Genomic DNA, 12,359 nt, shown 5'->3' with positions numbered 1-12,359 from the left:
TGCAGTCTGACAGTTTGTTCTGGATTCACACAGACTTTAATGCTGGTGTGTGGGGTGGGAAGGGCCAAGCTGGCTCATTTTAAGACAGATTCTTTTTGTCTTATTTAAAACCATTTGCACTCACCCCTATTGGTTAGAGGCCTTCTTTTTAGAAGCTTTTCCTTTATATCAGTTGTTATTCTTTGAACAGACATCTTCCTTATTTTATTCCTTGTGTCCTTATCCTTATTATTTTCAAGTCTTTCCTTCTGCTTGCTAGTCAGGGCCTTCCTTTACAACACATAGATCTTTTCGTAACCAAACTCAAGCTAACAGTCATTCTTTAATTTCACGTTTATTGAACACTACCCCAAACCTAACCAATTGCTGTCTACGAGTATTTATTTATTTTTGGCCAAATTATGATCTAGCTAATGTAGCGGCGTAGAGGTGTCCATATACAGATAGTAGTGCTGAAGGGGAAGCAGACTGCAGAACCACCGTGTCCTGCCCTTGTGCAGCTAAGTGGGAAGGGCAGAAGAAGGTAAAGATAGGTTAGAGCTGTGCCAGCGTGTTGGGGAGCATACACTGCTTCCTCTGGGTAAAGGCCCAGCATGATTTACTCTCTTCTTGGAGCAGCAGGGAGGCTCCTGGGGCAGGAGTAACAATGTGCTGCCCATTCCTTTGAACTCATGGCAAAGTCACAATTGAGCCGTTTATTGTCATATCACTCTGCACTAACGATTTAGTGGAGGGCTGCACCTTCAAGTTAACTGACACATTTAACATAAAAATGTGTATTGCGGGCTATCCAGGTCCCCCCCACCTTCCTGCCACAGAAGTGGTCCTATATCTATGTTTGTATCTCAGTGTAAGTGCATGTGCAAGTGTGTATTTCTGTGTATGGGTATATATGTAGAGAACACCATAGATGTGGTAGTTGTAACCATGTGCTCAATTAACATGACTGCCTCACTTGCACTCTGCTCATTAATGCATCTCAACTGGGCTTATTTCTGATTTTCCTCATCATTAAATAGATTTAAACAGCCATGTTAACCTGCCAGATATATATTTTTTTCTTTCCTTGACTTGGAGAATTTCCCCTCTAAAATCACAAGCAGTACTCCTGGAATGTAATAGTTTTAAGTTCAATGTGTTGCGACTCCATAGAGCTGTAAATGGGAGCATTATAACACAGAAAAAAGGAGAATCCCAGCTTCCCAGTGGGAGTCAGCATTTGATTCTAATTATGGAAGGTCTCAAGTTATCCAGTTTCAAAGCCCCGTTCATTTTAGATAAAACTCTTCTAGGTTACTTTTAGGGTTCTTTGTGGCTTACTCTGAGGCTGCCCTGTACAGTTGGACTCAGGGCAAGTGAATTGCTCACTTTTCAGTTGTCTCTTTAAAAAAAGTCCCAGTAAAAAATCTTTAAAAAATTTTTTTTTCTGTTAACCTGTGTGGCATATACAAAAAGATGGTGGGTTGGTAGGGTATAAAGTTTTCCTCAGGACATGTTCAGACCTGTATAACTTCCTCAGGCTTCACTGCTAATGAATAATGTGCCATCTCAAACTCTTGCTAATAAATCCTTTATACTACACCACAACATTGTGTGTTCTCTGCATATTTTATGCAGTATTTTATCCAAGTTCTTATACTTTACACATCACCATGATATCAGAGTGCCTATTTTATATATGTATATATAAAAAAAATCAAATATAAAATGTAATCACAACTCATGTTTAGTTAGTGTAGTTAATGAAGCATTTCAGTGTGTTATTAAACATCTCTGTTATTTTGCAAGCTACATACCTTTTTCTCATCAGCTGTAGCCTGCGTGAGTGAAGTAATTTATTCCTCCTCTGTGGAGGTGAAGCATTTTTTCCAGTGCTCTGTATTTATTTCACCAATGGAATAATGTCTTGTGAATAAATCCAAGACATGTTTACTGTATTTGGCAAATCATTCAACATATAAAAGGCAGGCTTTTCTTTTTTCTCTAACTTCATTTTTTTAAATGTTACATATTTTCCCCCCTCACAGTTGCTTTTGTAATTCTGCATTGCCAAAAAATTTGGATAAATTCCCCCTGCAAAGCATAATGCTCCACTGAATGTTTTATTGTATTATCTGCTATTCTTCCAAAATAAAACTGGGACAAATCAACATGGAAAACGTTCAGGTCAAGTCTGTCATAGCGATGTTAACTCTTCACTTGGAAGCTTAGCAGATGCCTATCCAATATTCCTACTCTTACATTAATGTGAAGCGCAGAAAAAATAGTGCAGGCTTCTAACCCCAAAGTCTCCTTTATCATAATGCTGAATACTACCTATTGACCTGTGCTGTCCAGATGCTCTTCTTTGTTTGCGTACTCCCACAATGTCTGTCTCTGTGTGTGTATGTGGAGATAAGCAAGACCAAATATGGAATTCAGTTGTGATGGAGCACTTCCTTAGAAGGATGAATCATAGTACTTGGTGTGTTGCTGGCAGAGTAGTTATTATATAGCACATTGCCCAAATAGTGTCTTGGGAAAGGAAGCATATTCATATTTAGGAAAATAGAACATAGAATGTCAGTCGGGGGCAGGGACTGAGACCAAACACTGTAGTTTAGTGTAATTTAATGTAGAAATAACATTTGCCAAGGAATATAGTAAGATGCAGTTTAAAATTTCTTTATACTTCGCTTGTGAAAGCATGATGTAAATCTGAGGCAGACCTATAGTGAGAGTTAGCATCTTATTCCACTTCCGCAAACCAGCAGAGTTTAATCATATATGAAGAATACATTGAAACTGATACACAATAACATTTAATTCCCCATATTTAATGGAATGACAGCAGATTGATGAATAAGATGACTAATCTGTAGTCAAAATAGGAAGATAAATCAGAAATCAAGGGAAGGAGTCCTCAGCTGTGTTGAGTTCATGCTCGGTGCAGTTGAGGAGATGGTGTGGGAGGGGTGGCTCCAAGCCACCTTTTGACGCCCCCAGTCCTGGGGCTGTCAGAGCTTAAATGACCCACAAAGTGACTTATAGCAGCCTAAGAGTGCTCTAATTTGCAGCGTCTGAAGTAGCCTCCGAAAACCACTCTGTCAGCCAAGGACTGGCTAAAGTACTGTGTTCCTTGGCCGTGCCCCGGACTTGCCCTCACTCCAGTAAACCCTATACTGGGTGTGAGTGGGTGCTTGGAATCATCAGCTGCCCCTATAGGGCAGCTTTCCTGAAACCTTGTACTGTCCTATGTTGAAGGTCTGGCCACAGAACTAGAAAAATTATGAAAAGCTCCTTAAATGATGCAAAAACTTTACTTTTAATCTTGTAAACGTGGGGGAGTTGAGCATTGGCCTGCTAAACACAAGGTTGTGAGCTCAATCCTTGAGGGGGTGAGTTGGGGAAAAAATCTGTCTGGGGATTGGTCCTGCTTTGAGCAGGGGGTTGGACTAGATGACCTCCTGAGGTCCCTTCCAACCCTGATATTCTATGATTCTGTGCACTTTTGGAAAAGATAGAAAACAGATATTCATGCAGAGTGGAGTATATTGGGTTTTAGTTTGTATGTCCATTAAGATTCCAGCATAGCCCCGGACAGTCTCATTGTGTATGCATCCAGATGTTGAGATCATGTAAAGTCTGATTTAGAAGAATGTTATTCTTACAGTGATATCTTCCAGCAGTTGCATCACAATGAGGAGTGACGAATACATAAATGCAGGCCTTTAACTTAGGAGAGGAATCTACTTCCTCTAATTTTTAAAGTAAAACAGTGAACTTCAAGAATAGTAGGAACTCGTGAGGAAGGACACAGACATCTGGAATTTAGGTCAAGTGGCTGCAACTCTATTAATCCCATAACAGGATAATTTATCAGGCTAGCCTGTGTTGACCACAGTGGAAAATGGGGGAAGGCAACAGGCACTGTATTTGTTACATGAATTCTCCCCCTCTTTTTATAGCTCAAATCCAGAGCATCACAGTTCCAGGGATCAAATTGCTTGTATAAAACCAAGTCCCCTTAGAAACTGCATTACTCCCAAGGCCTATAACAGCCTATTGCCCAGAACAGCCTAATGCTAGAAAAAACAATAAGCCTCTTAGGATGGCTCAGGCTTCCCTGCAAATCTAGCCTCTTTTCCCAAGAAAGGTATCTTAATGGGAAAAGGGCTTCATCTGAAACCTCCTGCCAGAGCCTTTCACCGCTGCCTCCCCACTGCCAGAGCTCTTCCTTGTTGCTTTGTGAGAGCCTTTCCTACTGCCTCAGATTGTCCCTGCTGTGGGGAACAACTCCTGCCATTTTGAGGCACCGGTAAGCTACTGTGCTAAAAATAGCAGTGTAGACAGCTGTGCAGAGTATATGCCCTAAGGTTCTGGAGTGTCTTTATTCACCTAAGTATTGCCTCACTATCTACACTGCTGTTTATACTCATGCTATGGGGCATACAGTGTATGTACTCTACACACTGCTTTAAGTTTAGACATAAGCTCAGATACAAGTGATAATACTTCAAATAAACATTAATTGTTAGCTGTTTCACTGTTCATCAAAGCATGGAAGGAGTGAGAGGAGGTATTTTAAGTAGATGTACACAATCTCCTCTTGAGTGACTGCTCATTTTGGCAGGGTGTTAGAATGTGTGGAGGGTTGAAGGGGTGCATATTTTGTTTCGTTTTCCTGAAGGGGAGCTGCGATTTCAAAAGTTTGGAAAATACTGCAATAAAGCAATTATAAATGCCACTTTATTATGTAGACATAATGTCTAATATCCTAAGACCAACGCAACAACAATGGCACTGCACACATCATGATGTCCCTTTCCCCATGTTAATTCAAAATTAAACTATGCCAGGGAGCTCTCTTTCAAATTCTGTCATTCATCTTTAAGGTGCATGACAATGTTCAGTGTCTCATTACTTCTTTGAAGCACCTTTACATTGATTACTATTAAAATACCTTCTAAGGATTACAAAGGTATTGTGATAATCCGCGTATGAAACTGCTGTAATGCTGTTATAAATATGCATATTAGAAATCAGGTTGTGAAAAAGGTATTGTGCTGTGCTGGTGCTCCTGTGCTGAACTTGTTTTCCTGGTGTTAAGAAGGCTAGCTAGAGTTTTTGTTTTTCTAAAGGTTAAAACATACTAATTCACACCATAAACTCAGGGTGAAATTCTGGTACTATTGTAGTCAATTGGCGTTTTGCCACTGATTCCATTGGGGCCCGTATAACCTTCAAAACAGATATTCTGTATGTACTGTTTATTATTATATATTGCATATATAATACATATTATTATATAATCATGTAACTAAAAATAGTTATTTTGTTTTTCTAGAACTGTTGTGGAAAATGTTATTACCAGGCTAGAATTCACATTCAAACTTCAGCCCGGAGCAAATTTTCTTGGCCAAGTTGTAAGCCTTAGAAAGTATATTTTATAATGGAAACTCTGAGAGGACTATAATTATAATCATTCTAATGTGAGCTGCTACTGCCAAGCCATTTGCCAGATTGCAACATAACTTAAAAACTGATGTACCGAAGAATAACTCTCCCCTCCCTCCAAACTTGTTAAAAAGCAAGTAAACTAGTATAAAAGGACTTTTTGTCCTTTTAAATTTGATGAAATTTAACAGTTGTTAAACTCTGTATCCTCAAAATTAGTCTTGAATAGTGTTTTAATTTTCTGTTAAACTAACCAAAGCAAAATCAATTTGGGATTGGTACCTAGATGCTATGAAGAAGTGTGCTTTAAAAATGCCCAGCATAGCTAGAATTACAGTTCTTTCTATGTCTTCTCTTGAACCTATATATTCTAGGAATTGCAGAACATAAACCACCATCTGACGCTTTCGACACTAAACTTGTGAGTGCTGGGATTTTTCAGGCTGCCAGCCAGCTGAATTCTTGGAAATGTTTTGTTTAAAGAGAAGCTGAAAAACAGAGTATCCAGTTGAACTGTGGGGAGAACATTGGTAGCTGAAAGATGCACACAGAGATGCTATGATGGGACAGGAAATTAAGAATTCAGTTATACCTACATGGGGATTTTAGGGAGACAATGAATTCCCAGAGCTGGAATTTTACTACAACACCCAGGAAGACAGCTGATAAATTTCAAAAAGTGCCATTGGCCATTTAAGGACAATGGTTAAGATCTTGGCTTTAGTTCTCTCTTTGAAAGATGGCACCTCCAGCAGGAAAATGGTGTCTGTTGCTGAGGCATTGATCAGTACTGATTCAAAGGCCTTGCTGCTTGCAAAATGAATTTTGTTAAAGTGTGGTGAGAAAAATTTGATACTCCAGAGCTCCTCTTCACTAAAAGGCCAGTCTAAATTTGTGGTATGTTCAAATTAAAAACAAACAACCCTCCTGAGCTGACGTGTATGCAGAGTTTTATTTTCTGACAGAAAAGTCTGGCTTGAGGGAGTTAGCTGGTGTGTGTTAGTAGAACACTAACATGTTAAAACAGGCTAAATTCTGAATCATGTTATGAGTTTGGTGGTCTCATGCTATTATCATTTTTTAATGTTGCATGTGGCACTCATTTTGGCATTCTCTGTTCAAGGGAAGCTCATAGAATATCATGATTGGAAGGGACCTCAGGAGGTTATCTAGTCCAACCCTCTGCTCAAAGCAGGACCAATCCTCAGACAGATTTTTGCACCAGATCCCTAAATGGCCCCCTCAAGGATTGAACTCACAACCCTCGGTTTAGTAGACCAATGCTCAAACCACTGAGCTCTCCCTCCCCCCTGGAAGGGTTGCCGCCGTCCCTGGATGGGCTCAAACCACCATCCTTTTGGTTAACAGCTAAATGCGCTGACCCATGGCAGCACAGAGACACATATTTTGAATATTTGGAGATGTTGCACTTCTCTTGAGATGTGATAGGGCAAAATGAGGAAACTTCTTGAAAAAGTGAGGGCATGATGCCGTATACCAGTGATTTTCAACCTGTGGTCCATGGACCCCTGTGGGTCCGCAGATTGTCTAAGATTTCCAAAGGGATCTGTACCTCCATTTGAAAATTTTTAGGAGTCTGCAAATGAAAAAAGGTTGACAACTACTGCCTTACACAGAATTACAGGTGAGGCAGTGTCCCACAAATTTAAACGTACAGAGAAGTACATGAAAGGGTGAGGTACCTCTGACATGCAAATAATTTTTAGCTGTCACAAAGCAATTTGCCAAACACACGCGTGAGCTTGCAGTAACATAGAAGCTCAGTTGTTTCACTAAAACAAACCAGTCTTAAAGATGTAGAAATAATGGCAACTGAATCAGCTACCAGATGAGGAGGAAAAGGGCTTATGTAAGGAGCAAAGGAAAAGTGTTAGTTTCAGTCCAGAAAGCAACTTTACTGAGCACAGTTTAAAATATATAGAGAGCAAGGGAGCTTGAAAATGGGAATTATAATTGTAATGGTATGCTATATGGACTCTGGCATTGACTGCCATAATATGAAATAGAAATTAAAATATAGAATTATTGACAGACTTATTTCATGTCTCAACTCAATTTTGGAGATGATTATTGTGAGAGACTTGTTCATTGCTCTGCATAAACTCTTGTGAGGAAATGTGAGTAATAACGGTTGATCAGATGCAAGCAGAATTGTAATTTAATTTCCATTTAATTGCTGTTATAGAGTCTGACAGAAAAGCTGCTGAAGAAGGAACTTGATTACACCCAGTTAGAAGAAAGGCACTATGAAGAATCAGTGAGTAAAAAAAATATGCAGGCAAGCCTTCACCAAAAGGACCTGGACCTGGAGCAGCTTCGAGCAAGGCTGTCTGCCTCTGAAGCCTCATTGCAGAGGTTACAGATAGAACTGGGTGAGAAGGGGGAAGCAAGCCACAAACTTAAGGAAGAATTGTCAGAAATAGAGACAAAGTATCAGCATCTCAAGGCAGAGTTTAAACAGCTACAACAGCAGAGAGAGGAGAAAGAACAACATAGCCTACAACTGCAGAGTGAGCTTAATCAGGTGTGGTTCCTTCAAAAACATTGTTTTCATTCATATTCTTCTTTTCAGTACTACACTTTTTTCTGTATATTTGTGTATATGTAATATAGAGCTTCTCTGTGTGTCTGTAATATCTATATTTAAAATCTCTGTGAACTACAGTGCTCTGTGAGTGTGTGTACATTTGTTTATTGGAGGGAAAAAATGCAAACATGCTGCTAAATGTGTATTTCCTGGCTGTTATAAATGAAAAATAAATCTCAAGTGTCATGTTTTGGCATGTTAGAGAAGTAAGCAAAGAACACAAAGAAAGATGAGGTAAAGGTAAAAGAGGGAGTACAGAAACGTACTCTGATCAGTACTGTCACACCTGAAACTAGTTATAGGGCCAGACACTTAGTTGGAGCAAGTTGGCGTAGGGTTGTGCTCATTTACACCAGGTGAGGGTCTGGTCCATAATTCATATTGTTTTAGTTTTGTATCTCTAAGATTACTAATGCTGTTTAAAATAATTAAATTTTCTGCTCTCTGTGAAAGGAACCTCTAATTCCTTTAACCTTGTAAATAGTTCTTTATAAGTAGCTTTCCATTTTTTAAGAATAAAAATAAATTAGCCTTAGAGCTTATTTCTTGTTTTCAGAGGGCTTGTCTGCATTGTGCCTTAATCCACATCAGCTGGAGTGTAAATTCTAATGCATGCTGCTGGGTCAGGAACTCACTGGCACATGTGGATCCTGTTGGTGTACACTAAAAGTTCCCTAGTGCATGTTAACGTAGTCCCATTTCAAACAGCACTACATTAACATCCACTGAAGAACTTCTAGTGTGCACCTGCAGGGTCCACACAGGTCAGTTAGTGTGCAACATGCTGGTGCATGTTAGAATTTACAGCACAGCTGATGCAGACTAAGGCACTGACTGGACAAGCCCTGAGAGTCAGAGAAATCAATAATTTCCAAATTCAGCATGCCGTTACCCATGAATACGGATCTTGGGGCATATCAGTGATATGCCTCTCCTGTTGGGAGTTCTTCGGTAACTGATCATGTTTGGTGTCTCTCTCCACCTCCCCCCCCCCGCCTTTTGTTTTGTTTTGTTTTGTTCTGATCATGTTCTTCTCCTGACTCTAGGTGGGGAGTATTGGCAAAAGAAAATGCTACTTAGATTGTTTAGTTTTCTTGCCAGATATGAAAGGGATCAAGCCTTCCTCATGTGTCTAAAAGTTTTCCAAGGCTGTAAATAACAAGGAGCAAGTAATATTGTTTCTGCTGGCTCAGAGTAGAGTAAGTTGTAATGGGATGAAGTAGTACAAAAGAAAGTTTTGGTTGAATATTGTGGAAAGTTTCCTAGTTGTAAAGCTTGTTAAACTGTAGGATAGTATAGAAGTAGTAGTGGAAATCCCATTGTTGGATTCCTTAAAAAATGTACTAAGCAGGGAATGTATTATAGAGAAGAACTCTGCATGACTGGAGGAACAACATAAAGTCCTAATAGTTTTTTTCAATTTCTAATGTCTGGTTCTGTGATTTGAGCCTTTATATTGGAATGCATATAGTGAACAGTCCCATAGTCCTTTCACATGCAAAATCCTATGGAGTATAATCAGAGTTACTTTCACAGAGCCGGGGGATTGACCCACTATTATTCAGTGTTAGATTAAAGTTGACTTTGAGGTGCAGTTTTGTTTGATCTTTGTTTTGTTGGGTGCCTCTTTGTTGGGTGCCTCTTAGTATGCGAGATCAGAGAGATGTTTGTGTTTCAAGAATAACGCTCAATCCTTCAATAAGAAATCTGTGGCTCATTCCAGCTTGGTTTACTTTACTTTTAGGCCTGAGCTTTTACAGCTTTTCCTTTTTCATAAAGTTAATTTAAATAAATATGTTGGCTTGAAGCCCATCCACATGCCTGCAATAAATTACATCTTAACCTATGCATGCATACTTTCTACTGAAATCTCCTGTGGTTTGGCAAGAATCCAAATTAAAAAAAAAAAAAAAAAAAGCTGATGCTTGGAGATGTGATGAAGTTTGAAGTTCCATCCATATGCTTAGGAATCCTGATGGGTGACATTGCAGCCATCTTCCTAGACCGCAAAGAATGCAATTTCCGAAAGCAGAACCAACTGGCAGAGTTCAGCTGGAAACTGGTTTCAGACTAAGAGGGCATGCTCCAGCTAAGTAGGGCTTGTGAAAGGATTTTTGGTGGGGAAAAAAAACTTGGATTGCCTATAAATTTCTAGGAAAGGAAATGTAGATGACACAAATCCCCCAGTGCTACCATCAGAAGGGAATTCAGTCCAACCAAGAAAACCTGCCTGAAGGGGGATCACTGGAGTGCCCAAGATTGTTTATTGAGACCAGTCGTCCCCAAACTGTGAAGCATGCCCCTGTAAGGGGGCATGGAGGAATGTTTGGGGGGCATGTGTGGCAGGGCCCAGGCCAGTCCCAACGGGGGCAGAGAGGAAGCACCACCCATCCTTGTTCTGCCCCAGCTCCCTTCCTCCCCCCCTTACCCCCCCCCCCGGCCCTAACCGTGGTCCTGCTCCTGACTGCAGTTCTGCTCCTGGCCCCAACCACGGTTCCTGGCCACAGCCCTGCTCCCGGGCCCCCTCTGGTTCCTGACCATGGCTGTGTGTTTGTGTGTGTGTGTGTACCAGTTAAGGAGGGGGCATCAGCAACAAAGTTTGAGGACCACTGATTTAGACATGGTACAGGGAGGACTTCAGGGTGGATTGAGAGATTCGGAGTCTATTCATGATACAGTTAACTGGTTACTCATAGAAAGAGAGACTTGTCTTAGTTTTTCCAGTTTCTTCTCTAATCGCTTTGTACAGTTCCCATATATTTCATATTGTTGTTCACTTAGCAGTCTAAGTTCATAGTTGTGAATATTGGAAATAGGTTTATAGCTATCTTTTTAATTCCCTCTTACCTGTGATTGGAGATTATCATTGCAAGGGTGTAGCCTACTAGGGTATGTCTACACTGCAATTAACTGCCTGCAGCTGGCCCATGCCAGCTGTCTCGGGCTCACAGGTCTCGGGCTAAAGGGCTGTTTAATTGTGGTGTAGATGTTTGGGCTCAGGCAGCAGGCTGAGCTCTGGTGCCCTACCACCTCGTGTGGTCCTAGAGCCGGAGCTCCAGCCTAAGCCCAAACGTCTACACCGCAATTAAACAGATACCAGTTAAGATTCAAAGTCACAGAATACTTTTTTTTGCATGTGAGATTTTACCTCAGATGAAGCTGAGGTTGTTGGTGTGTTGAAAGCTTTAATATCCTATCTGGTCCTAAAGTCAGCAGTGTTTCTTTTAATTTAAAATGAAATTTAAAAAATGAGAAATAGTATTTTAAATATTGAATTTTTGAAAGGTATCTTTATGTGTATGCAATGTAATTATTTTAATATATGGAATATAGCACACATAGTTCATTAGGAATAGAAAATTTGTGGATGATCTGTTTACGGCAGTGGCGGGCAACCTGCGGGCTGCATGCAGCCCATCAGGGTAATCTGATTGCGGGCTGCGAGACATTCTGCTAACGTTGACCATCTGCAGACATGGCCCCCCGCAGCTCCCAGTGGCCGCAGTTCGCCATTCCCCACCGCTTCCCGCAGCTCCCATTGACCGAGAACGGTGAACTGCAGCCACTGGGAGCTGCAGGGGGTTGTGCCCGCGGACGGTCAACATCAGCAAGATGTCTCGCGTCCCACAATCAGATTACCCTGTTGGGCCCCAGGTTGCCCACCACTGGTTTATGGCCACAGTTCGATTGTTCCTAACATGTTATTACGTGATATTGTTCATGATGACATAATGAATTGCCATTTGCTGAATGGCTAAACATGGCTTATATGGTAACCCACCTCACTCATTAGCGGAGAAAGCCCATGTGCCCTCTTATCAACATTGTCTCAAACAGTTGTCGGCCCAGATCCTGGAAAGTTCCATGTGCTTCTGCAAGGTACAGGGCACCCTCAACTGCCATTCTAGCCAGCAGTTGGAGACCTCAGAACATTACAGGGTTATCCCTTAGTCTTCAGGAGGAAATGCTCATTACTTAAAATAGCAGGTCTGTGAATGATGTTAACACTTCTGATACAGTAGTTTTAAAAAGTACAGTTTCTCTATTTTGTTTCCATTTCGCTTGATGATGACTGGAAAGGGACTCTGACAGCGTAGCTGATGGTTTCACTTGTTTATGGAGAACGCAAAATTGTGCGTTACAGAGAATATAAAAACTTGGTCCTGGCCCTGATCTTGTAATGACTTGGGTGGACCCATGTGTTTGCATGCAGCTCACTGCAGGATCAGGACTTAATTTTTTATGTGATGTGGTGAGCGAGAGTAACAAACAGTTGAGAGATGGAGGGAGAAAAGAAAAAGGTTTCAATAAAAAG

At 40.7% G+C, this 12,359-nt stretch overlaps 1 protein-coding gene across 3 annotated transcripts in view; it reads left to right on the top strand.

The window, feature by feature from the left end:
- Positions 1 to 12,359, top strand: part of EEA1 (early endosome antigen 1) — a 129,815-nt gene that overhangs the window by 63,171 nt on the left and 54,285 nt on the right. For all 3 annotated transcript variants that reach the window (XM_044980571.1, XM_044980564.1, XM_044980579.1), the window contains one exon: positions 7,643 to 7,981. In XM_044980571.1, the coding sequence (XP_044836506.1) occupies positions 7,643 to 7,981 (339 nt within the window). The remainder of the gene's footprint in view (positions 1 to 7,642; positions 7,982 to 12,359) is intronic.

Source organism: Mauremys mutica, chromosome 1, assembly GCF_020497125.1.
Source record: "Mauremys mutica isolate MM-2020 ecotype Southern chromosome 1, ASM2049712v1, whole genome shotgun sequence".
NCBI classification, from domain to species: Eukaryota; Metazoa; Chordata; order Testudines; family Geoemydidae; genus Mauremys; species Mauremys mutica.
This window is presented reverse-complemented; position numbering and strand designations above follow the sequence as displayed.